Source organism: Corapipo altera, unplaced genomic scaffold (genome assembly GCF_003945725.1).
Source record: "Corapipo altera isolate COAL_440 unplaced genomic scaffold, ASM394572v1 175, whole genome shotgun sequence".
Lineage (NCBI taxonomy): Eukaryota > Metazoa > Chordata > Aves > Passeriformes > Pipridae > Corapipo > Corapipo altera.
Window position 1 is genome coordinate 145,265 of NW_020884942.1, and position 26,682 is coordinate 171,946.

At 46.0% G+C, this 26,682-nt stretch overlaps 2 protein-coding genes across 9 annotated transcripts in view; one reads left to right on the forward strand and one right to left on the reverse strand.

Moving 5' to 3' along the window:
* NGEF (neuronal guanine nucleotide exchange factor) overlaps positions 1-13,639 on the reverse strand; it is a 50,632-nt gene extending 36,993 nt beyond the window's left edge. Inside the window, exons 1-3 of one of the 3 annotated variants that reach the window (XM_027661898.1) lie at positions 13,366-13,639; positions 5,628-5,687; positions 2,420-2,791 (exon numbers count right to left, since the gene is read on the reverse strand). In XM_027661898.1, the coding sequence (XP_027517699.1) occupies positions 2,420-2,687 (268 nt within the window). In that variant the 5' untranslated portion in view covers positions 2,688-2,791; positions 5,628-5,687; positions 13,366-13,639. Of the gene's footprint in view, positions 1-323; positions 343-2,419; positions 2,792-5,627; positions 5,688-13,365 lie in introns of those variants that run through there. The other 2 variants (XM_027661899.1, XM_027661900.1) reach the window with 2 other exon arrangements.
* Positions 1-26,682, forward strand: part of NEU2 (neuraminidase 2) — a 36,613-nt gene that overhangs the window by 9,736 nt on the left and 195 nt on the right. For 4 of the 6 annotated variants that reach the window (XM_027661903.1, XM_027661902.1, XM_027661905.1 and 1 more), the window contains 2 exons: positions 23,777-23,981; positions 25,707-26,655. In XM_027661903.1, the coding sequence (XP_027517704.1) occupies positions 23,777-23,981; positions 25,707-26,645 (1,144 nt within the window). In that variant the 3' untranslated portion in view covers positions 26,646-26,655. Of the gene's footprint in view, positions 1-20,221; positions 20,327-23,776; positions 23,982-25,706; positions 26,656-26,682 lie in introns of all 6 variants that reach the window. The other 2 variants (XM_027661907.1, XM_027661906.1) reach the window with 2 other exon arrangements.

The following is a 26,682-nucleotide window of genomic DNA, read 5'->3' on the forward strand; positions in this document are numbered from 1 at the left end:
TATTATGCTTTACAGCTCCTAGGCTATAGGCCACAGCTGGGCTGGTGCAAAGGGTGCCTATATAAAAACCTTTCCCTCTGCTGAATTTAGATTATTTTACATTGTTTTTTGTGATCTATCTCGAGTCTTTATTTTTCTCATTTTGTATCCTAATTTGTCTTTCCCCCTGTATCTTTCCCTCTCTTCCTCTCTTCTTTCCTTCTCCTCTCCTCCCCTCCAGTCATTCCCTAAGCAAAATGAGAGCAGGTTAACATTTGAGCTTGACTCATATTCTTGGATAGCTGCTGTTCAAATGGGTTGGAAGGCAAGATAAAAGAGCTCACCCATCCCTTGCTTCCATGCACGTCAGCAAATGCTGTCAGAAGTTCCTGCTACAAATGAGGCTGGTGTAGAAGCACCCGCTGTCCAGTTTCGGGGAGAGGGGATGGAATCAGTGAAGTAGAGGGAGAGGGCAGAAGAGCTGTTCACACAGTCCTAGCTGAATTTGAAAGCTGTAGCTCTGAGATGGACTTGCTACAGTCACCCCGGAGGAAGAGCTATTGCTCCCAGCCCAGGTCTTGCTGTACAGATGGAGAAAAGAAACGTTCCCAGTGTGTCTTGTTGAAAAATTGCAGGTACGGACGGAAAAGCCCTGTCTGGAACCGATCCTGTTTCAGCAGCAGTAACACGGGGAGGGGGTGGGAGAGAAGCGCAGGCCAGCCCCTGGGGATGCTCTAACGAGCTGCTAAGAGAGAAGCCCTTCTTTTAGCTCGTCCTTCCTCAATGTCAGTGGCCGGACACGAGGGATGTCCTCCCGCGCCGATGTCCCGGGGCCGTGACGCTGCAGGTGCCTGGAGAAGGTGCGTCCTCCCGTGCCGGTGCCGCCGCACTGGCAGCAGCAGGTCGCGGGGGTGAGGGTCCCCTCACAGCGGTGGGACGCTGTGCCGCCGGGGCGCGGCGGGGAGGGCGAGCCTGTGCTGTGCTCGCTCTGCCCCCGTGCTTGGGAAGGCGGGGAGAGGATGGCTCTGCTCGGGTCCTGTCTGCACCCGCAGGGTGGAGAGCAGCTCTCCTCTGGCACAGGCGACACTCCACAAACCTCATTGCAACAGTAGCAGAATATTAAACAGGAGCTCTTTGCTCTGCCGCTGTCTGCTTGGAAACTTGGAAAAGGGAGGGAACTTTCCTCCTGTCCATGCCACAGGGTTGAATGGGCCTTTATACTGCTGGAATAGCGTGGCTCCCTTGGCAAGGCAGGCAGGAGACACCTATTTTCTTGGGGACATTTCCCAAACCTCTTTTATTTTGGGGTGGAGGATGTTTGTTCTTTGTTTTCTTAGAGAACTTGGTCTACTTTCAGGGGCTGAAGCAGTGGCTTTACTGCTGCATAACAAAGCAATAGCTTTCAGGCTTGAACATCACTAGTGGTGTATCATTTTGACACATGCAGCTATCCAAAGTTCAGAGTCCAGTGCATTGATTCTGTCAGATTATACCCTGAAGATAGGATAGGTATCTTTGCTGTGAAGGAGTTATAAAGTTCAGTTTCTCTGAGCACCTGGGAGATGAAGCAAAGGGTGTTTTCTGTGTTACCAGTTTCAGTTCACTCTCATTTAGAGCTTAGATTAAAACCACTTAAATTTTCTTCTTGCAGCCCTGTTTCCAGTGCTTCTGAGTGTGCTGCAGTAGCTCCTTTCCTGGCTCCCTTCACTTCTCTTATCTTTCTCTTGCTTCTTCACAGACAGCTGCTCAGACAAGGTTCCAGCTCAGTGAACAGCCTGGCCTTGCAGTCATGCTCTGTACTGCTCATACTCAGAGGAAGCCAACTCATTCCTCTTCTGCTGAAGCCGTGGCTGAATGCATGTGTGTTCTGGATGGTGTTCCTCTTATTTCAACCTCCAAGTTCAAAGGGGGCTTAGGTGTTTCTTACAGCTGTCTTCAATGCAAGGTGGCAGCAAAGGCACCTTCAGAGAAGCCTTGCTCCCCCCTCATAAGAGCCCATTGCAGTTTCCTCTGGCTCTGCTGACTGTTTTTTCTGTATGTTGCTCACCCTGTCAAACAGTTACTTGTATGGTTCTCACTACTTTGGAATATGTCCTTTCTGGGTGCTAAAGAAGTCCCTACTTCATTGGCAGCTTCATGTCTTTCCTTGGGTAAGTTATTTTTCTTTTAGAGAGCAGAGGGGTGGCAGTGCAGAGCCCCACAAATGTTTAGATTCTCTGCCACAACATGTGTTTGAACATCCAACCATGTCACACTTCCATACTGAGCACAGAGGGATAGCACCCCTCTGCCACCTGTGCCATAGGGCAGGGGTGCTCTGTAATGTGCTGGCTGCTGAGCTGCTTTCCACCTTCCCTGTCCCTTTGCTGTTCCCACTGACCCCCAGAGTTCCCAATCTCACTGCAAAAGGGAGCATAATGCTGTTTGGGTCGGTACTCACCTGTGACACGCCCCATGTGCACTGCCTCTCTCGAAGTCTTTCTTTTCCCTCTGTTTGGCAGCCTCATGGATCGGTAGTACTTGGAATTTCTTTGGATGGCAATGTAATGTGTCGGCAAGTCCCCCTCGTGCGCCACTGGGTCAGCACCTGCTGACTCCTCCTCACCCTCAGAGACTGACCCTGACTCTCTCAGTACCTGCTGAGAAAGGTCCTGCCAGAGCCCACCAGCGGAGAGCCTGTGGGTGGCTTCTCTCCCATGCTCATCCATGGCTTCCAGATCTTGTCTCTATGGCAACTGAGATGATGGATCAGCAGCAGAGCAGCAGAGGACAGGTAGCCTCCACAGCTCCATCAGCTGTATCTGAATTAGAGCTGGAGATGGACAAACAAAACACAACAAAACAAGAGAAGAGAGGACAAAGTTCTGATTAGTTCAGAGGCCGTAGTCCATCATCTGTTTAGGATAATGAAGACTTCCCAGGACTTTTTTTCAGAGATCGTTCTGAGGTCATCATCTCACAAGCCTTATTCTAATGTCCTGAACATTGCTTTGATGTGCTCATGGTTGTCTGTCCACGGCACGTGGTACTGCTACTGATGTTACTGGAAAAATGTAGTATTTTCTCAGTTGATGACCACTCCTTTTTGTCAGTTGTGAGCAGCAGATTACTGGTTGATTTAGAGTAGATAACAGGGAATGGTCATGTCCTCGTCTGCGAGAGTGAAACTGTTACTGAACAGAAAGTAATAGCTGAAGAGAAAGCTCTGTTAATCTGTCTGTTATTTGAAGAATTATTGCCTTTTACAGGGTGCCTTCTAATACTTATCAACAGAGCTCACTCCTGCTGTGCACATAAGTGAAGTAAAATCCATGTAACTGTCCAGAGGTGAAGGTAGAAGAGACAAGATTATATGGTGCAGAGATTTGATTAATTTTCCCAGAGTTGCCCTCGAGTGCCAGTGTGCCTCCTCAGTGACATGGGGACCAGCACAAGGGTCCCAGTGCTCTGTGTGTCAGTACATGGACTGTGCCACTACTCCCAAGCATTTTTAGGACTCCAACAGCAAAACAGCAATCGATCCTTCAGCCTTTGCAAGACTGGGTAAAATGGGAACTGATTACTTAAGCATTCGCTGCTCCTTTGTCTGCTGAATTCTTAGAGCTGTCAAATTCCTTCTGAGTACATAACGTGATTTTGTGACTGATGGGGGCTATCATGAATAGTAGGAAGACATGCTGTACAGGAAATGTGAATATAAAATTGACAGCTGGCTGAGAGAAGGGCATAAAAGGGTGCAAAGGATTAGTCATTAGATGCTGTTTTGAGAAGTTACACGTATCACTGATTTGTTACATTTACAGTATATCCAAGACACAAGATACTCCAGAAAGTTAAGCATTTCAATTTTTGTTCTTGGTTTTCTGCAATCTCTATGATCCCATGTGTGCCACAAACCTTTCCCTTGCTTGCCCCCCCAGGGTCACTCCAGCTGACCCTGGGATATCAGGAACAGCTGGGACATCATCTATGAATCCTCTGCTTTCCAAAATTTTGAAGGGCCCCATGATTTATCCTTATAAAGAGTGGGTCACTACTTGAAATCATGCACTGGGTATGAGCTTCCTGGCTCTACAGAGCTGCTTTCTCCCTTCATAACCTGAACCACAGCATGCAGCTCACAACTGCTAAATTTGGATCCTGACTTCAATTCTGCCAAGACTTTTGGACTGTTTGGAACTGGTGGTTGCTCTGGGACTGTTTCCAGTGTTACTGGAACTGTATGAAGGACCCATTTATTGGTTGTGGTGCTAAGTTTGGTTTGTAAATGACTCTCAGGTACAGAGATTCACTAAGCTTGTTCCTGTGGAATAGCAAAATAAAACCAGCTGCTGTTGGAGACATTTTGAAAAGAAAGAAGAGGCTATTTCTTTTCCTGGGCCTCTCTTAGTGTCCCAAGACTAAAGCCCCAAAGGCTTGATCCTTGCAACTGTGATGGACGATGTCTGTTAACTGGACCAAAATTAGGATTACAGCTGTATTCCTTCCTAACCCTAAACTCTAACAATCGCTAATTTTTGATTTCTTTCTCTTCTATAGGTTGTTTTATGCCTTGTCTCTTGAGGAGATGAACCTGTAACAATCTCCTCTATATCAAAGTTCCTGTGTGCTTTGAGTGGCCACCCTTTGTCCATGTGATTCAGACTGGTGCAGAGACCTGTCTCTCCTGTGGCCTCTGCAATGCTGACATAGTTTGCAATGCTTAGCAAATTGCTGCTGGTGTTTTCTTCAAAAATGAGTTAAATTTTTCACAGGAGCTGCTCAGCAGTTAAAGTTTTCACAGGAGCTGTGTGCTCAGAACCATGTAAATCTCCAAGGGGATCATTAGGCAAAGAGATGCTCATGTGTGCATGAAGAAGACTGTTTTCCCCTTTCACTTATCTGGTGAACACGGGAGTACCTGGATGTCACTGCTGGGCTTTTACAAAGAAACTTGGCAGAGAAGGAGCCTCCAACACTCAGCTGGGTTGCCCAAAGACGTAACTATGTGTTCAGCAGCCCTGTCAAACCAGTGTGGTTATCTTTGCCAGATACTCCTCCTTTGGTCCATCAGAAGAGTGAAGGTGCCCATCCCACACAGTCAGCTTGCTGCCAGGCTACCAAACAGTCCCTAACAAACAGGATCCTCGACCAGAACTGAATACAGAAATGGATGAGAGAAAGACTTCCATGTTTTCTAGGAGAGGCAGAAGGGAGCACTTGTTTATTGTGGTGGTTATAAACAGTACATATTGGTTTTTTATTTTCTTCAATGAAGAGTTCAAGAACAGAATGTATTTCTGAAGGCAATGCTTCTGATTCCAAAACTGATACTCCAAGAAATTACTGAGAAACGATTTACTGATATCAAATAGCCCTGGCTTTTGCAGTTTTTAGGCATATTAAAAAACTAGGGATGAGTTTAAGGGATACATTCAAATTTCATATTACATTATTCTGGTAGCAGTCAAGCTATTCAGTGACAGAGAATGAATGACTCAGGCAGGTGTGGACCATAACTATCCCTGTCTGAGTGTTTGCAGGGAATTTTTGAAGGTGTTCACCTGTGATAATCACAGGTGAGTGTCAGGTCTTGCATCCGGAGTAACCCATCCCAAGTATATTCCCATGCCACCTTGAGATCACATGGCTGCAGCATCCCCACTCACCTGGGTGTGCTTTGCAGGCAAACACCCTTCCCTGTAGTTCATGGAGAGCAAAGTAGCAGCCTGTAGGGAAAACAGAAAGATGGCAACCTTGAAGCCAGTATGTGACGCACATACAGAACACTGGAAATATGCATTTTGACTCATACAATTCAGCCTCCAGGAATTTGACTGGGTAGAAATTTTACTTGCCAATGGAAAAAACTGGCACTTACCAGCAAATGCCATGACTTTTGTACAAGAACAGTTGACCTCAGGGATGCTGGGTAAAATGCTAATAAAAATGGTATAAGGGACTGAGGTTCCTAGAGCAGTGTGGACCTGGACACATGGATGAGTGCAGGAAATAAGGATCACTGCTGCCTCTGGGAGGGTGGCACTGGGTGTGTTTTCAAGGCATGGTCTGGCTGTGAATGGCACTAACTGCTGGTCCCCACTGTACAAAGAGAGTGGGTGACAGGGATTCAAAAGGTCTCAGGCGTAGGAAACGCATATCAGGTGTGACTTTAATCAGCTAGAGCTACTTAAGGATGTTTTTGGTAGCAGAAGATGCAGACTGAAAGATGAGATTGCAGCCATGTAGACCTGCAAATGGGTTTGTTCTGGGCAGTTTGATCTGGGAGTCTGGAGCAGGAGGTACATTCTAGAACTGGTTGAGCACCACTCCCTGTTTGCCCACCCCACACCGTGGCAGGCGGGCACAGCTGCACGTGCTGTGCCAGAGGGAGGCTGTGTGACAGGGGCAGAGTGTGTGGCAGGGGCAGAGTGTGGCAGAGGGAGGCTCTGTGACAGGGGCAGAGTGTGTGGTCTGTCACTGGTGGCAGCCTCGGTGGGTACTGGTGGCAGAGGGAGCTGCTGGGGGCTGGCAATCCCAGAGAGTCAGGGGGGCTGCCCCAGCTGTTGCTGAGGCAGGAGGGGTGCATGCTGTGTCAGCTGCTGGGAAGAGCCACCTCCTTCCCTGCCAAACGTGCTGCTCCACACGCCCTGACCCCTCTTTGTGCTGCTCCACACGCCCTGACCCCTCTCTGTGCTGCTCCACATGCCTGACCCCTCTCTCTGCAGCAGTTCTCCAGGGCTGCAGCACAGCCAAGCAGGCAGCTGGATCCTGGATGCTTTGCTGCCCCTGGTAATTTGTGGCCCTTGGGGCTGTTTTGCTATGCCTGGTGCTGGCCCTGAGCTCGTATCCCCTGTTTCTGGGGGGTTTTTTTCTGCTTGCTCCCCTCCACTGCCACAAGGCAATCATAATCAAAACTTATCTGGGTCCCTGCACTCAGCCTTCCCTGCAATGGGAGGGGTGCAGCAGGATGAGAGAAGTGGCTCTGCTTGCTGGTGAATCCAGTCCTTTGTTAAATTCCTAATTCCCCTTTAAAGTGGGGAGGTGTATTTTCTGACTGAAAAGTGTTAAGTACTGTAGTAAGTCAAACAACGCTTAAGGATTTTGGAATGAAAACTGCTCAATTTGCTGATCTTAAACAATGCTGTTGCCCAGTCTGGAAGGGTAATGAAGATTGCTTAATTAATATTAAGACAGGCTGAAATCTCCAGCTGTGCAACTCTGGGGATGTTTCAAAGCGGGAAGTAACAGGTGTGAACACAACTTGACTGCATTGTTTGGCCTATACAGGGACATCCAGTCACCAGAGATGAATTGCCCTTGTCTGATTGTATAATGTGTCCCCACCACCACAGGAACAAGATCACAGTATTGATGTGTCTGAGTGGGCACCCAGCCTATGCATGTGGGTGCTCTCAGCAGCCAGGGCAATGAACCCCCTCACTGAGTTACCTACTGGTGTGTTCATTTTGGGGCTCAGTGCAGAAATTACTGTCTTGGCTTTGGCTGTAGGGGGTTTATGCTATAGAAAGGCAGAAGGTCTTATAATCTTTTCTTCCTTTTTATGTGTCGAAGTTGTTTCAAGTATAAAAGCCCTCTTAATGACTCATCTGGAAGGTTTTGCATTCTGAATGTAGGGATGCACCTTTCATGTATATTTGATGAACCAGATGGAGCTCTTTTAAGAAAGTATTTTGACTTCAAGCCCTCATAGATAACACGGCTCCTTTAATATTTCTTCTTTAAATACAATCTGAATCTATATGCAAATACTGATTTAGCTGCATCTTAACAGTTTCTTTCTAAAATGCTTTTTAAAAAGTCTTGTGCAAACCAAAAACAACCCTCTCCCTCCCACCACCATCAGTCCCCCGTTACATCCCTGCTCATGCATTGGCTATTGACTTCTTCCCATCTTCCTGGGTTTTAAGTGGAGTAGAATGTCATCTCTCTGCTTGGTAACGAGGCAAACCCAGCTGTGCTAGGTTGGAGCACAGTCCAAGCTCCAGCAGCAGCAGCCCTTACTCATGGGCCACTCCTGCTCACTCAAGGAGTGCCATCCCTCAAGGAGTGCCATCCCTCAAGGAGTGCCATCCCTCAAGGAGTGCCCCGTGGGAGGGCCCTGCCAAGGCTCAGGGCTCCGCACAGGCTCAGGCCTGTGTTTGCATCGGGAGATATTTCTGTCTGAGTCAGGGGAATAGTAACACCCACAGACTCAGCCCCAGGCTCTGGCAGATTTAGCTCTCAGCAGATGTAGCTATGAATTCATTTGGCCTCATCAGTGGTTTAGGGAAGGCTCAGACTTTGAGCCACTGTGAGTGAGGTGCTGAGCCACCCCTGCTCCAGAGGGGCTGACTTCCAGCAGAAGGATCCACAGGCAGCTGGGCATGGGAACACCTTACTCTAAAGCCCTCGGGGCCCTGAACTGCCTGACCACACATACATTTATGCTTTCATTGTTACTGGTCAGGATCACCATCCTTGAAGTGTTAGCAATCCTTGACCCTTTCTATCAGGTGGTGGCAAGAGACAGTTAAGCACATGTCCCTGTCCAAAGCAAGCTACATGACATTTCACAAAGGAATTTCAATTATTTAGGTACAAGGCCAAGGTATTATTTGATTAAGGCACAGAGGTGGAGACAAAAAGGAGGAGCATGAGAATAGACTGACTAAAAAATGAGACATGGATCAAAGAGGTTCACAGCAGAAGCCAGACAAAACTAGACAGTAAGTCAGGGGATGCTGGCTAAAAGAATATCAAATAATTTGACACCCCATGTTTCCAGGAATCAAACATTTTGTACTTATTATGCAAATAAGATTAAATTCTATAACCAACCTTAACAGAATCAAAGTACAACACTCCAATTTTGAGATAGTCTTTCAGGTGAGGAAGGTTAACAGAATGGTTCTATTGCCATGATTTAGTGCTGGTACCTTATTTATAGCAGGCAAAACCAAGACAGAATTATGCAGTTTGTTACACTCTTGTGACAAAAACCCCCTTTATGTCTTGCACATATGTTACAGAGAACCTGTTTTAGAAACACTTTGTGGACTAAAAATAAATCCATTGGACCCATTTAATATAGCCTCCAAACCATGTGCTTTAGGCACCATGAGACCCAGGGAACAGGGCTTGGAGGGAGAAACAGTACATGTAAAATGGCTAAAAATTACTCAGATGGTCTCACTAGATCTAAAACTGTTTCCAGAATTAAGTCAGGCATTGTGGGAAGGTCTCTGGATAGAGGTAAGCATACATGTGTAAACATGGACACAAAATGAGTGTGTCCTATACTGGTTACTTACACATGACAGAAAAGGATCCATGCCTTCACACAGCTCCCTCTGTGTGAAACATGGGCTATTTATAGCAGCTACTTTGTGTTAATTAACTAATATATCTCGATATATACTTAATAAATAACACCAGATAACAGCATATTTTTCTGCTGCAGCATGATTTATCTTTTTTACTATTTACTGGTTCTTTAGAATTCAAAACCAATTATTTAAAAATGTGCTTTCTTGTGCGCCACTAATAATTGACATCTCTGATCAAATCATGCATCTCAGAGAGTGATCCTGCCCCATCCCATTAAATTCCATGCTTCATCCCCTGGGTCTCATGTGGGAGATGTAGCTATGGGCTATAGCTAAGATGTTAAAGAACTCCCCCTCTGGAGCTATTCTACATATGTGTGTGTACATATCTATGCATATACAAACACACACGTGCTCTCCTGCTGTGGAAGAGGAGCCAGCCTCAGTTTTAAAGCATGCAGAAGAGCAGAAGTGGAAATCTGCAAGCCTTTCTGGTTTTTATTATAAGCTCTTAGAACTAATTAGATGAAAATCTGACCTCATTTCTATTCCTTTCCTTAAATTATTACACATGCAGTGGTGAAAGTACATCTTTGCTTGAAGATTTTGAGAGAGTCCTGAGAAGTAAAGTGGATAAAGCCCATCCTGTTCCTCTGACATCACTGACATATCTCTCTACTAACAAGAAGTCTTGGCTCTAGAGGAAGCCCCTTTCCTTTTCCTGCTGTTTATGAAATGTTTTTGTCCCTGATGCCATCCCATTCCTTATTTCTGCTTAGAAGATTCTGCTGAAACTGTTGCTAAGTAGCTGTGGTTTGAAACTCATGAGGTTTTCCAGGCTTATCTCTGGAAGAAAAGTGAATAATTGAAACCAAATCCCTGCATCTCCAGGCTGGGGGGAGTACACAAGCATCAGCTTGGGGCTCAGGTGCCAGTCACAGGATGGAGTCCCAGAGCAGAAGGTGCAAGTCTGTACACGATGCCTCAGCAGTCTGGCTGATGATCTCCCCTGTTTTACAGGCTTGCACATGGGAGTTGTGGGTCCTTGCTCCTTTTTGTTTGTTCTGTCGGCTGTGTGAAGCCTTCTAGCCATGGAATGGATATGCAACATAGAGCTTACACTCAAAAAGACTCAACTACTCAGGTGTAGAAGCTTTAGTTTCCAATGAAATGGTTTAGTCAAAAACACGGTACGAGAACTGATGTCCTGGGCATAATTCCTGGCTGAAGGCAGAGAGGTTTGGTAATGCCAGGACACTCAGAAAAGGAGGATCAGCAGATGTCTTGGTTGAAGCTTTTCAAGGCAGACTAGTTAGTAAGCAGACAGGCCCAGTGTCCCTTGGGCAGACAATACCTGCACTGCTCTTGGGGAAAAATATAATGATGCCCAGTTCTATTTCTAGATTTGCTGGCTGTGTATGAGACACTTGTTATGGAAGAAATGAGCAGGGGTGGTTGTCTGAACTGCAGAGAGGTAAGAACTCAGAGGGGTTTTTATTTGAAAGCTTTCATGCAGAAGCAGGGAAAGAGAGGGCTGATTTTGTTGATCAAGAAATAGTAGAGCTCTCAGTTTTTCCTCCCTCAGTGGTTATTGGGTGGAGGGTCCAAGGAGTGCTTGTTTGGTGAATCTGCTGGCAAATTTGTAGCTGCAAGGGAGCCAGAAGTCAGTATGGCATCAGAATTCTGTTAGACTGGTTACTGCTGGCTTGCAAACCCAGGCAGGTTTGGAGTGCTGCTATGCCAGGCTGTCCTTGTCAACTGCATTAAGCTAATTTCAGCTAATTTCAAACCTGACATAAGCTGATACTATTCTTACAGCCTGTTACTCTGACTGCAAGTGCCTTTAGTAACTCAAGAAAAGCAGTTGATACACAACTCTGGAAACTGTGCAGCAAACAGCGTGGGCTGATGCAAACTTCCCCTTCAGGAGGGCTCCTTTTAGGCCCCACGGGAGGACCTGGCAGGATGAGAAGCTCTCAGGACCTCAGCTCCTTCTCTCCTACTTCTGGGGGACTGGCTCAGGGCTTAGGCAATCCCACCCAACCCTCCCCCACTGGCCTCTAGTTTGCCAGCTCCAGCCCTGGCCAGCACAGCCCTGCAGGGAACGGGGGGCATGGCAGTGCTCCAGCTCCTGGGACTCTCCAGCTTTGGGCCAAATGAGTGTGTCTGCAACCAGAACTCTGTAGCTCACTCCACCCAAGTGCTAGGAAAGATTGGCAAACCCTTCCCTGTTGGATCTTTCCTTCTAACAGCCCTTGTTTTTAAGCACAGAAAGAAGAAGGCTGGGATAGGGGCAGTGAAACTCATAGGATCCAGGATTGGGTCCTGTGAGAGCAGATGTAATTTCTCAGCTCTGCTGCAGTTCCCTGGGCAATCTTGAGCATGTCAGAGTGTTTCCTGAGTCTTAGTTCCCCATCTCTACACTGGGATTGGTATATAAGTTTATGAATACTATATTTCTTCCACAGCCTTTTTTCTTCTGAGTTACTTGAGCAGGAGCTTAATGTAAGTACAAGAGCATGACATGAGATAGCCTAATGTGTTCAAAAGAGCCCTGGACAATAGTACAATTAAAGGAAAAAATGAACCAATTTGAATATTCTTTTTTGGTTATTTTTCATTTGATGCTTTATACATTTCAGTCCCCAGGTGAAAAGCAGGCATTTTGTCTAGGTTTCTAGTTCCTCAGTGTCCCTGTTGTTCTTCCTCAGTTTCATTTGAACTGGCTGCAACTTCTCCTAAAAAAGGGTTCTTGTTTTAGGAATTGCTCCTTTTCGGAACAGCAAAGTGCAAGTTTTGCACACTGAGTAACCTGCTTGACCTGGTTTTCATAGACATCTGTTTGAAAGATGATTTTGGATAGGAAAGACAAGGCAGGGAGGAGATGCGATTTCCAGATTGTTTTAGGCTTTACTGAGTCTTGTCAGTTTTCCTTATTTTAGATCTAATGGGACAGCTTCCATGGGGTGCTGCTTGGAAACATGAAATATTTCCTCCAGGTGCTATGGTGGGAAAAATGATAATTGCCTATAGAAATCATAGAACAAGCTACTTTCAAAAGGAAAATCTGAGTGAAAACCCCAGGCACTGGCCACATACTCAGGGAGAGATGACGGTAATTATATAGTCAGAGAACTTTATATTGTCTTGCAAATGTCCTCTCCAAATTATAGAAGTGTGGGACAATGGCTTCTTTTTCTCTGGGCTCTTCTTTTCTGGCAGTTACTGTGGTGTTTCACACATACTCCTGTATTTACAGTTGGTCTTAAAGTGGATTGAATCTGGAAAAAATCAGCCCTGACTAAAATTTCTGTCCATCTCTTAAGATGGATGTCAACCAATTAGTACTTTTTGCAGGTTCAGCGAAATATTTTAAATACTTTTCATTATTTTAGTGCAATTTCCTGCTTTCAACTAGATCTGGAAGGGACAGCTCCACTATAACGGTGGAATCTGTTGATAGTTTAGGATCTCAAGAGCTGTCTTGTTCTTATGAAATCTGAGTCCTTGTTTACTTTGTGCATTTAAAAATATACTTAATTGCTGGGACAGAGTTCACAGCTACACTGGATTCCCAGCAATTGGTCTCCTGAGAGTGAAAGGAAAGATCGGCTAAGGGGAAAGATCAGCCTGGAGTTAAGAGGAAAACAAGCTGTTTTTCACATTTCCTGTCTTTATTTGTATATTTTTTTAAAGCAAGATCACGCATAAACGGTTGCCAGGAAAAATCACCACTTGTCCTGCCCCTGGAAAAAGACACGGTTTGGTTGGCTGGTTTGGGGGTGTTTGCTGTTTAGTTGGTCACATTAATGCTGCTCTGTGCAGGCTCTGACCAGGCTCCCTCCCTGGGATGGGTTTGGTGCCTGTCAAGTTGTGCCAGTGGCGTCTCTCCTCTCTGTCAGCCAGTATTTCAACAGTGTCCCAACTGTGCTCTCCCTGGCTTGCACACAGCTCCTTCAGAGTGGCTTTGCTTGTAGAGCAAAGTCAGTTCTTTCCTGGGCACTGGATTTGTGCCTTTGTTTGTGGCCTGACATTTCATTCCTCTTCCAGTATCCCCCCAGAATAGGATTTTACTCACCTGACACTCAGAGGCTGAACCAGTCTCTCATTTGCCATCAGGATGAGGTATATCCAAAAAGCCTGAACTAAGCTCCCCCAGGCAGTTAGAGATTTGCAATTCAGTAGTGAATCCAGAGGCAGGTATGTCCTACAGAAATTTGCAGTCCTTCAGTCCTTGTACCTTCCTGTCAGTTCTGCTTGAGAGTAAAGTTTCCCTCAAACTTTGTTTGCTCAGTTTCCAGAGTCACAGCAAACACAGTTTAAAGGCACGGCTTTCTCTTTACCCAGATAAGTTAGTACAAATATGCCCTGAATGTCCTTTGCGCTGCTTGTGCCAAGGCTTAATGACAGGGCATTGTTAAACCTCCCATATAAATCTTTAACAACTGGGTGAAACTTCAGTCCAAATATGAAAACTCAAATGAGTGAAAACAGTAAATGGCATTTGCTTACACTTTAAGACCCACTGGCTCAGAAACTGCTCTTGCTTTACATTATTTACAGCCAGTTGAGATGAAAAGACCTAAATGTTTATGACTATTTTTAGATTGCCATTTCTTAATTTCGTGTGTATTCACATACCTGGGCACTGGGGTGGATATAGCAGTGCCAACCTGGTTTTATTTTAAGGCCTTTTGGATCAGTTCATCCAAATGCCTGTTATAATTTCCTCCCTTGAAATAAATAATTTGATTTCTTATTCAGGTTGTTTGCTTGCTTTCAATGATTTGAATGTCCCTCTTCTGGGGGCAGCTTAGGCCCAGTGCTTCAAAGGAAGACAAACAAGCCTGTAATTGCTGTAGATACCCGAGCAGTGCTATACTTAGGAAAGAAGTTTTCCCTCATCCTCGGATAACTCACTTGGTATTTTTAAGCCTGCAGTTGGATTGACTCTTACAAGAAGCATCACATCTCCTGCTGAATTTTATGCTAGCCTTTCCTTTGTTTTTTTTATTTCTTTTTGAAGTTCCCTGAACTTGCCAAGTCCCTTGTTCATCTCAAAATATGTTAATTGTTCACAACATTACCCTATTCCTTTTAAAATGCCGCTGTGTGCCCAGCCTGCTGTGTGGAAGGTCAGATGTTTCTTGAGCTAAGCTTGGGTTAATCTGAGCTCAGTCATCATAGTTTCACGGTCAGCAGTGTCAGTGTCCCTTTATATCAGCTGAGGGCCTGGCCATAGAGGGCTGCCAGCAATTAATGCTGTAATGATTAATCAAGGTCACCATCAGACCTGCGCACTCCTGGTCTGAGAGCCAGCAGGACTCGGGAATGAGGGATGCCGTGGAATCTGGGCTCCTCTCTGTCGCAAGAGTTGCCCAGAGTGAATCTAGCTAGCCTTGTGCTTCAGACTGGCTTACCTGAGTGTGCCAGCACTGCAGAGTACATGAAGCAAGGGACTCCAGTTTTATTGCTTTTTCCAGCCAGTAAATTGCTCCAGTGACTCCTTCTCAGTGTTGTTATTTTGAGAGTAAATAAATCCTACTTCTACAATCCCCCTTTTGTGTGTAAATCTCACCACCTCTCTTCCTTTGCTTCCTGTAGATTGTGCCATTCAGTTTGTTACAAAAATAAGGTGCATTTATTTCTTTTTCTGTTCCAAATGGGCAAAAGTAAATGGAAAAATATAATGGGCAGGCTGTTTACTGGGTGTTGTCTCTCCCAGGGTAAGGCAGCTCCCCTGTGACAAACTCACGACTCACCGTGGAGAGTCAGAAGGCTCACAGGTCTTACAGGCTATGGGGTGGTGCTGTTACACTTTGGGTTGAGGGAGTATTTTTTGATTTAGTCCAATTTTTTCCACAAGGTGAGGAAATAAATTGTGAAAGGCTATGACTTAGTGGGAGAGAGACACTGGTAGAGGATTCTGTGCTTACTCCTGCTCGTGGAAATCAACAGTAATGTAACTGGAATGAGTAGGGGGTGAAATGGTGCCCAGGGAGTACCTGCTCCTCCTGCCTGCTGCTCCTACAGTTGATGAGGATAGTGAGGTGCTGGTCTCAGATGTGCTTTCCTTATCTAGAATTGGCACTAAAAGAAAGCAGTGAATGTTTCCTCATTCAGTGCACCCTGTTTCCCAAAGAGCTCTGCCATTAGCACCTGCCTGTTATATTCATAATTATTATTACTCTGGTTTTTCCTTGTTTGCTTTTTTTTCCCTCTCCTGACAGAGCAGACTTTCAGTCAGAGCTCAGGTCTATAGGATTTATCTCCTGCACCCTATTCCCCAGCACCTGGAAAGCAGCCCATGGTGTTTGGGCTGCAATGTGCAACCTGGTGTGATTGGTGCCTCACATGGTGTGACCCCACAGACCTCCTGGGCTGTTAAACAGTGTCCCCAGGACAGCAGCCACACTGCACTGCAGAGCAAGAATCCTGAACTACCTGGGCCAGCCTTGCCTGTTAATGGTGCCAGGAGTCAATGGGCACAGGTTTAACATTTTGCAAGGGAAATACACTGTGATAATTTTCAGTGGACTACGTGTCAGTCACTAAATACCAACTCTTGTTTTCCTCCTAATTACTTTTCACATACACTCAGAAGCATTAGCTTCTGAATTCCTTTCCTCAGCCTCCATTTGCAGCTATTGCTGTGTCTTTCCTAAGAGGTGGCACCCGAAAGTGAATGTGGTCCTCCAACTTCAAATGCTCCATTGTTCAGGATTCTGTCATTATATTATATTCTGCATTATTTTTATATCCTCTTATTAATGCACCCACACACCCCATTTGCATTTTTTAACCTTTTTAAAAACGTTTTCATTACAACAATCAGATAAGGGCAATGAAGTAAGCGTGGAACAATAGAAGTGAAGAGCTTGATCCTCCTCAGACTGAAACCTGTTTTAAACTTCACTGGTGACACTGAAAGGAAAGAAGGGGGATCAAGCTGTGCACATCTAGAGAGGGACATCCACTTTTGATTTTTAATAAGGAACAGTTTTGTAGAATAGTTGCAGCACACAACATGTTTGGAAAAAGCACTTTTATCAGCAAGGATGGGTTTTGCAGCTAAAGAACTGTGGTATGGGCTGAAGAGCAGTGCTGGAGCCTGGATGCTGGCAGTGCTTGGTGCTGACTGTGCAGGGAGGCAGCACAGGCTGCCCATGTTGACTGTGGGTTTGCCCTGCACAGGCACTGGGGTTCACCCAGTTTAACCTCCCTGCAGGACTAAGCAACACATTCTTCATTTTGGGAGTAGTTTGAGCCTCTGCACAGCCACATCTGATACCTGTCCTGAGGAGTGGGCTGAAGGCAGGGCACCCCAGCTGGCTGTAGAGGAATGTGTGGGGTCCTGCTTGGAAAGGAGGAGATGATAAAGGGAGATGAGGTGGCCTGAGGCACAGCCACTCTGCCTTGTGTGTGCTGCCACCATAGCCCATGAAACCATTGCCACCACAGCAAGCACATCTGGGACTTCCACTCAGAAGAGATGGACAATCAGTTTTAAGCTGCAGCTGGACAAGGTGATTTCTACTAAACAAATGAGTATTTATGGGTTGTCTGGCTGCAGCAGCCAAGTGTGTGACTCAGAAAATCACCCGAGTAACACTGCTGCTAGCCAGGGAGAGGAAAAAAGGTGAAGAAATCCATAAAGCAATAGCTCATGTCTGGCATTCTGGCAAACCACACCTTAGAAGCCTCCTTCATGAATTGCTTCTGCTTTGGATTTTCTCCAGGAGTCACTGTCGAAAGTTAATATCTGGTGGATATCAGTGGCATTGTCTCTGGAGGGACTTTTCCTCACATTGATTGTTGCTTGCTTCCAGGTAAAGCACTGAGATACAAATGCCTTTGGGCTTCTCTAGTGTGCCCCAGTTAGGCAGTGCTTCACTTGCCCAGTTAGACAAGGTTCATAAACACGGGGTGTGGTTTTACGATGCAGCTAATTAGCTCCGATGGCTAAGTGCCAGTCTGGGAGGTGAGTCTGCTCCTCCTGTCAACAGCTTTGAGCTCCTGCTCCTACTGCAGATTCTGCTGCTTGTTTGACTCTTGCTGACGCAGTCCAGGATGATGACCTAGCAGAAACTGTTCACTTTTTTCTTTATGGATTAGTGTTCTGCCAGACTGACATCTTCTGATGGCTTGCCAGGGTAAGATGAGCATCCGTGCTGGCACAAGAAGGGATACAGGGTTGCTCAAGAGAGAGGAAGGAGAGCAATACAGAAGCATTACATTAATTAAGGTAGTCAGATTGGTTGTAAATCCACACCTCTGCAACTCCCTCTTTGGCTTGCACAGATCAACCACAGCTGCCATCAGTTGAAGAGATTTTCTTCCCCTTCTGTCACTACTAGCAAGATCTGTTTGCAGGATTGTTATTTTCATTTTTTCAGATCACTTCCAAGACAAGAAGTATTAATGGCAGCAATGGAAACAGCAGAGAAGAGGAGAAAGCAGGGGATGCAGCTAGGAAAGGTCCTTTCTGACAGCAGTAGCACATGTAGTGGTGAAATCATTTGCTTGGGTACTCCCAGCAGCTGCAGGTGCAGGCTTAGAGGCTCTAGGCCAGGCAGGGCACAACTGGGAGAAGGGGTGCTGCCTCCTCCTCTTCCTCAGCTGTGCTCTACCCTCTGTTCCTCTGCCTGACTCTTCCCCATAGCTCATTGCCTGCAGCTACTGCGATAGTTTGATCCTGGAACACCTCCACAGAGGCTCTGGGAGCTGCACCTGCCTGCACCAGTATGTCATTCCTGTGTCCCTGCCTGGGCTCCCCTGTGTTAACCCATTTCTTATCCAGAAAGAACATGCTGGTGGATTGGAGGTGTGGGGAGCCAGGAGAGGAACGCTGGATTATCACAGCACTGTCACCTCCTGGTTATAACACTTTTGTGAGGTCTTTTGGCAAACTTTCCCAGGGATCAGGATCACTCTGGGACCAGAGGAACTTCCTGTCCTCAGCCCCAGGGCAGAAGAGGTCCAAGAAATAAGACAGCACGTGAACTGTATAACCATTTGGAACAGCAGCTGCTCCACAGTGCTGTCAACCCGTGCAGGTAGAAATATGCTGCTTAATTACTATGATAATGTAAAAGTCTTTCCCTATTGTTTGTCCAGCTCACACGGAGCCACCCCTTATATGCAAAGCAGGTTTGCTATTTAAATGTCAGCTTGTGTATACATGCCAGCTCCTGGTTTTCTTGGGGATCCAAGACAGCTGACATTGCTGCCAACATAAATAATTTTGCAGGTTGGAGATAGCTGGTAAGAGCGTGGTGAGCCTCCCTTTTATCTACTCCAATAGGAGTGCTTTTTGGTTCTGGTGGTTTGTTTTTATTTCCTTTTGACGTGACTTCCAGGAGACACAGAGTGAAAAAGGTATTTCTTTTTCTTTTTTTTTTTTTTCTTTTAAAAAACAAACAAACAAGCAGACAAAGTTTTTCATAACAGGGACATTGCTAGAAACGAAAAAGATAAATACAACATTTTGGAGGTTCAAGTAGGAGTGCAGTTTGTGTATTCCTCCACGAAACATATTTTAAGAAAAATACTACTGCTTCATGTAATTCCTCCCTATTGCTAAGAAAACCTCCACTCTAGGGCACAGGAGCTACTGCCAGGCTGAGCCAAAGCAGTTGGAAAACAGAACTTGGTCGATTGTTTAGGAAACCATGTAGTGGGGAGCCTGAAAATCCCCATGTAAATGTGGTATGAAGTTTTTACCACAAGAGAAACTTTCTGTTTCTAGTGTGGTTAAAAAGTTTAATCCAATTGGCTGCTGGATTAAAGTAATTCCAGTTTTGTGTCTTTTTCAGTTTTGAATTTTGAATGGTTTAGTTTGTTTAAGGTTTATTGTTTGACAGTTTCACTGATAACGTCTTTCTGACTTTACATTGAGAGTGATTTATTGGACTAAATAAATGTGTGTTGCCTGCTTGTTATGGATTTCTATAGCCTAGATTTAGTGTGGGATCTGGTCTAAGGGCACAAGCAGGCTGGGGATGGAGCACTCCAGTGCTGGGCTGTGGCAGAAACAGGCACAGGCAGGCTGTTCAGCAGGGAGGAAGGGCTTCCACACAGGAATACCCTGTGGAGCAAGGATTCGAGAAGCAAACCGGGTCTTCTGTTTCTTAGTCCTATACAACTGGAACATGGCTACTCCTGGGAGCCCTCTATGCAATATCCCAGTGGAAATGCCTTATTTTCCTTTAAGTGAAACAGAGAATGTGTTTCAGCATTAGTTGAAATGCTTTACACATTTGGAAAACAGTGTAAATCCAGGTCTGATGTTGAGCACAGAACAACTCATCTTGGATTCTTGTGCTTACCTTGCAAAGCAGAGTTTTAGTTGGGTTTTGTATTTGTTTGTGTTTTTCCCCCCAACCCCTCCCTGAATGAGTTGTCTGTTTATTCGGGACCTATCTGAAATCATTGAAGAACAAGCTGCCTGCTGCCCAGAGTGTAGAGCTCTCTGATGGAGACCAAGGGATAGAGTTCAGCATATTACCTCATCTCTGCTGGTTTGTTTTTAAAGACACGCTGTCATTTCAGCTTGGATCTGAACATGTTAAGAACAGGTTTGTACAGAAGCTGAGGCCAGTGGAAATGTTATCGTTTTTAGTCACTTGGAGAAGGGTAAAGCAAATAAACATGCAAGGGCTCATCCTGCTCTACAGACAAGTCCATGTGAGCTGCCCTGAAGGACAGATGAGGAAGGAACAAGTACCCTCTCCTGGTGTCTGCCAGCACCTATCCCTTACTGCCACTTGGGCTCCTTCCAGGCATTAGATCCAGCACAGATTCATTTGTTGACAACTGTTATTTTTTTTGACTCTTCTTGCTGGAAACAGTCTCTGCTTTGGAAATCATTACAGCTGTGTAACTTGCAAACTATGAGTAATGGCTTCCTCCAGTTTAACTCCCCCTTCTCTTAGTGTTTGCACTGCGCTCACCCTTCCCTGTCTGCCTGGTCCTGCCCGGAGGTGAGGTGCTGGATCTCGGTGCAGCAGCTTCCCTTGTGCCTTGGAGAGGAATTGCAGGTAAACATAATTCTCCCTGAACAGGACACTTGGCAGGGATAAGCCTGGGAAATGAATTAAACACTCCAGTAAATACCAAAATGACGAAGGGAATATTGGCTTAATGGCTACAAGATAAATTTCCCTTCTCCTCACCAGCACCTCTCTCATCTGGGAAGAGGTGAGGAGCTATGTTCTTTTCTCCTAGGAAAAACTTACCTTTCTCACTCTTTTACCTCAAAAAAGTACAGCTAACTCTTCTCTCCAGGGTCATTGAGTTGATGCAGATCTGAGCAATTTTTGTCTTCTTGTGAACAGCTCTCCAGTCTCCTGCTTGTGTTTCAGACCTTTCTGTTCCAGAAGTTTATCTTTTTTTTTTTTTCCCCAGTTATAGCTTTTGGTATTTCAAAAGATACTGCTGTGATCTACAAACTTGGCCAGTGTCCTTGGGTCATGCTGCCTGCAATACTCTCTTCTTCCTTGCAGGCCAGGCACTGCTATTTCAGTAGAGTTTAGGAGCAGAGTAGCATCATGGACATGTGCATCCTCTGGCAATTTAGCCTTGGAGGGGCTGGTGTCTCTGATTTGAATTCCTGCAGTGCTGGAGGATGAGCTTTGGAACACTCTTCCTGTGGCTGTCCTGTCAACGATTTGCCAGTTTTACTTCTCTTTTATTCAGGAGGGTCTAGTTAGTGGGTTTGCCTTTGAAAATGGGTAGAGGTCAAGAGAAAAATTCAATTCCTTTCAGTTGGCTGGAGAAGTAACTAAAGCCAGCACTATTTTTTTCTTTAATATATAAATATTAAGAACTTTAAGTTTATTTAAAGATCCTGCATTTTGGATTCTGTGTGAAACTCAAACTGTTATGACTCAATCTCTGCTGGAGGATCCACGAGGCAGAAGGCAGAAGAAGCTGAATACTGACTTTAACTGTGTTTAAAAAAGGATGGAAGAGTTTCTCTGCAGATGGATACACAGTGTGTATATACATGTATCCAGCCATAAGAGCCACACTGCATGTAGGGAGGACATATACAAGTGTGTGTATATGTGTGTATGTACACACACTCACACATACCTCTCTTTAGTCTCTGGATAGATGGAGAAGTCACTTGGTCCCAGTATTTTCCTTGATTATAGTTGTGGGTGCTGTGTCCAGGAGCCTCAGGCTTGTTTCTATGGCAGCTATTCCCAGTTCAGTGAGTTCCTCAATCCCCTTTTGGCAATAAGGGGAAGAGTGTTGTGACACTCACACTGACTGTGTCATGGAGGGCTGAGAGTGTGGGCAGAGGTGTCTGCAGGTGACAGGCTCATGTGGGAGGGACTCAGGTGCAGCACAGCCTCCTGTGGCACTGGTCTGGATTTCCATCAAGGGCTTCATGGCCCAGATCTCTCTTTCTCTTTCTACCTCCCCTTTATATTTTTTTTTTTGTTTCTTTTCCTTCCCTCTTGCTCTGCCCTGAAGCAGGACTGCAGTATCAGAACAGCAGACTGCAGTACCATGAGCAGGAACACCAGGGAACCTGTGCTGCACTAGACAGGCTGACTAATTCCCTTTAAATAATCTCCCTTTAAATAGTCTGGAAGCACGCTGGTGAGTTCTGTTTCAGGAGCCTTGAGCACACAGCCACGGCTGTGGGCTGTATAAATAGCCACAGCCATGCTGGGAAGTAGTGAACAGCACAGCTATTTGTTCTAGGAAGGTCTTCCTGCTTCCTTCATGTTACTGCCTGGAGAGCTGGGATCCAGTTCTGGAAACATTTAGTACAGCAGCGGTGAGGTGACAGTTGGTGACAGTGAGGAGGGAGCAGCTGCTGCTGGGAGATGGACTTCCCTCTGCAGTGGCTTTGGATCTGAGTGGCAGTGGGGCTGTGGGGTTTGAGTCTGTACAGGTCACTTTAGCTCAAACAGTGCAGTTCAGACCCTTCTGAGCAATGCTGTGAGTTCAGAGATCTCACTGGTATTTATAGCAGCTGCAAGGCAAAAGCAAGGAAACACTCCCTGTCTGGCTATGGATCTGGAGAGAGTGTAATGTGATGGTGCTGTCTGAGGAGGATGAACTCAGCCTATCTGTGCTGTCCTAACTCAGGAATCAGCACTGCAAAACAAAACAATTTAAACAAATTGTGGCCCTAGTCAAGGTTAGTTACGCTGGCTAATACAAACTTTCCTCTTAAACATGGAAGAGTGCAAACTATTCTCCAGGTAGGTACATGCATTCTGCAGCTGCCTCCACAGCTGGGCCTGAATTATCAAGGGAGCCTTCAAAAGCACCAGGATCTGATCCATGTCCAGTAGCTACTATAGCACTCTCCAAGACTTGGATAAATAGGAGAATCCTCAATGAAGAGTGCAGCAAGTCTTGCCTCAGCTGAGGTAGGAGGCATTTGAATTTCTTACTCATAGTGTATTGTGATCTTCTCCCTGCCATCCTACCCACTCGATGCGTCAGAGATCTAAGGATTGATTTTTTAATATTTATTTTTCTTTTTTTTTCTTCTCCCCTTCCCTGCTGAGCAAGGGGTATCCAAGCCTTCAGTTTCTGGTATATCATGTCAGAGACATGTATTTTCTTTCTCTCTTTTTCTTTTTTATTTTTCTTATTTTTGCCCCCACCTGCTCAGAGATAATTCCCTCAAGCCCACTAGGTTTCTACCAGGGTAGGTTGGCTCACAGGAGGAGCTCAGTGCAAGAGGACAGTGGGCTGAGTGGGTCTTGGGAGAGGAACAGAAACTGTGTGGGGCATAGCACAGACCAGGTACACAGAGGCAACTTCCCTAAATTCTCCCTCATGTTTGCTTTCCTTCATAACATTGCTTTTAAGTCACTGTAAAGAGGACAAGGTTTTCACCTGGTCAGAATTGCCACCCAAAGCTATGGGACACCATTCAGACTGTTCTTTAATCTTACAGAAGGAGGGAAGTTCTCTTCCTTTCTTTATTCGTGCTCAGTGCTTGCCATCCCCAAGCTGGGGCACAGCTGAGGTCAGGGATTGCCTCAGTGTGTCATTTATATGAAATTTTAAACTCATATTTAGCAAAGCAGAAGTTTTGTGCCAGGTTTTGGATACACCATCACCAGAGACGTTAATGGTCTTCTGAGGGCAAGTGCTACAATGTCTTATTATCAACAGTCTTCTGAATTACAGAGTAAACCCACAAAAGTCCCAGCCTGTGAATTTAATTAAAAAGACGAAACAAAGCACAGCTTTTTTATTAACTGTATTTAGTGCACTTGCCTTGCAACACTCCAGCCATATCAACCAGGCTGCTCCTGGGGTAAGTCTGGCCTCAGTTCCAGTTACTCTGCTACATACAGGTTCTCTTCGGAAAAGCAGAAGAAAAAGACAGAGCTGAAAGTAGCAGAAATTGTTTCAATGCAGGACAGGCCCCACTGAGCAAGAAGAGCAAAAAGCAGCACACCATCACATTTTACTGGGACAAAATGCAATGTGCTTTGTCTTCCCTCCAGCACAATGGCTTCGTTCCCTGTCTTGGAGCAAGAGACGCTGTTCCGGAACGGTACCTGGAGCTATCGCATCCCAGCCCTGCTCTACCTGCCCCGGTTCAGCATGATCCTGGCGTTTGCTGAGGAGCGGGAGGATGTGGTGGATGAACACGCCAAGCTCATAGCGATGCGCAGGGGCGTGTACGACCCCAGCACGCACCACGTCCAGGTACCAGTGTGGGGAGGGAGCGGGGGCACTGCCCACCTGTGCTGCTCACATGGCTCCACAGCACTTCAGTGGATTTGCCCTCTTGCTGGAGGGACGGGGCAGCTTCTCCTCCCCAGTTACGGGAGACAAATCTGCCACTAAATAATGCACGTGTTGCTAAAACTGCTGGGATTCAACCCCGTGACCGGGCAGCTGGTGGGGGGACTAACAGGGGGCAGGTACAGCAGATACTTCAGGAGAGGCTTTGGACCCATCACTGGGGATGGGGATGCAGACAGAGAGAGGAGACAAAAGTCCTGTTGTGGCAGCCAAGATGTGGAGGAGAGGCAGAAATGGGGAGTGGCACAAGGACAAGGAGAAGTAAATTAGCCATCAGATACTGGGGTTTTTTTTTGTTTTTAATTCATCATCTTAATACTAATTTCTGGTTTAAAAAACAATTAAAACCAGCAAGTCTCCCCACGCAAAAGAGCGTTGTCTGGTGTGTTGGTGCCAGGGAATTGGCTACTTTATTAACCTACCAGTTATTATTAACAGTTATCCTGCTAGGTGGCTGGGGGTGGTGGGTATTCTATTTATAGTAATTTGTGTGCATTTGCAAAGGCATAAATGTGTTGGGGGGAAAAAAAGTAATTATATTTTTGTATTCCAAACCTTCATTAGTTGTCTTTGATTGTACACTCCTAAGAGCTGGATTCTGCCTTGCAGAAGCAGCCTCTGAGCACATCTGCAGTATCAGACCATTCAGGTTGCATCTTGTGTAACTCTCTGTAATTCAGTTAAGTAGGGCTCAGTTGGTCATAAACTTAGTCATTTGTGTTCACGTTAGATTTTCTTAAAATGGAAATCTTAAATATTCAAGAAAAGTTAATATAGGCTGAATAGACAAAGAGAAAACATGATCAAAAAGGGTAATCAGCAACTCAGGGCAGAAAAGCGAATTAGTATAATCTTACTGGAAACCACTGCTTCTTTTACAAAGCCAATAACACTATTTAGGTATAATTTTCTAATAGCAATGTTAGTGTTAGAAATGTGATTGTGTTAGGTGCTATTCATTTAAAGAAAGACAGGGCTTGCAGGGTAGTTATACCTGCCCTTTTCTGAATTGGACAGCTCAGGGCCCAAATCTCCATACCAGAGCATGGAAAGCCATGCAATCAGCCCAGCAAGGGTCCTCAGTGTAGGCTGGGATGCCCATTCACACATGGATCACAGTGGAGGAATAGGATTTTGAATGGAAAGGAATTTGTCAGCATCCAGGATGCTTGCAAAGGGCTCGGGTACCTCTGTGGCCTCTTAAGAAGCATTGACACAGCACAGTGTCTGTACCAGCACACTTTGACCACTGGCCAGGTCTGTGCCAAACACGTATTTGTGAGAATTTCTGGCAATTCAGCTCCTGTAGCATTTCAGACTGTGTCATCAGTCACCAGCTGCACTGAGGTATGGAGCTGTCAGCTCCTCAGGGAGTAGTAATTAAAAGGGACATAACCCACTTGCTTGGTGAGGTGCACGTGCTTTGTGTCATCCAAAGAATTTTCACTTACCTTTGGTGATGCCAGATTATTGTTTTCCCATTTCTTGCTCTATCCACTAACCTGCTTCTCTTCTTTTCTTCCCATGCTTTTCTGTAACTTTTGTCCAGGCATCCTTGCACTCTAGCTTGGATCTGTTTGTAACGGTGTGTTTCATTCTTGTCTCCCTTCACGTGGGCCCTGGCAGTGGAATAACATGGAGACCATTGTCACTGCACAGCTGAAAGACCACCGATCTATGAACCCCTGCCCGGTTTACGATGAGGTCTCCGGGAAACTGATCCTGTTCTTCATAGCTGTCCCAGGAAAGATCTCTGAGCAGCATCAGCTCAGGACAAAGATTAACCTGGTACGCCTCTGCTACGTCACCAGCATGGACCAAGGGCGCACCTGGAGCACTGCCCAGGATGTCACCGATGGCACCATCAGGACCGAGTACAAGAACTGGGCCACGTTTGCGGTGGGGCCGGGTCACGGATTACAATTGCTCAACGAGGCCCGGAGCCTGGTGATTCCCGCCTATGCCTATCGTATCTTGGACCCTAAGCAGCACCCCACCCCTCATGCCTTCTGCTTCATCAGCTCTGACCACGGCACAACGTGGGAGCTGGGCAACTTCGTGGGCGAGGAGAGCGCGGTGGAGTGCCAGGTAGCGGAGGTGCACACCTGTGGCAGGAAGGTCCTGTACTGCAACGCGAGGAGCACCAGGGGAGCCCGAATCCAGGCCGTCAGCTACAACCATGGGCTGGACTTCGAGGGAGGCCAGCGGGTTGAAATGCTAGTGGAACCTCCCTTTGGATGCCATGGAAGTGTTACTGCCTTTCCACCTCCCCCTAATGCCAGGTGCCAAGACAGTTGGTTACTCTATGCTCACCCTACAGACCCAAAGGGTCGAAAAGATTTAGGAATTTACCTCAACAAAAGCCCTTTAAATCCAGCACACTGGACAAAACCCAGCATCCTCTTCAGGGGCCTGTGTGCTTATTCGGATCTGCAGTACATGGGCGTTGGACCCGATGGCTCTCCCTTGTTCTCCTGCCTCTTTGAATACGGGACCCGCCGGCAGTGTGAAGAGATGATCTTTGTCATGTTCACCTTGAAGCAAGCCTTTCCCTCAGAGCTCTGAGTCTCAAGCCTTTCCCTCAGAGCTCTGAGTCTCAAGC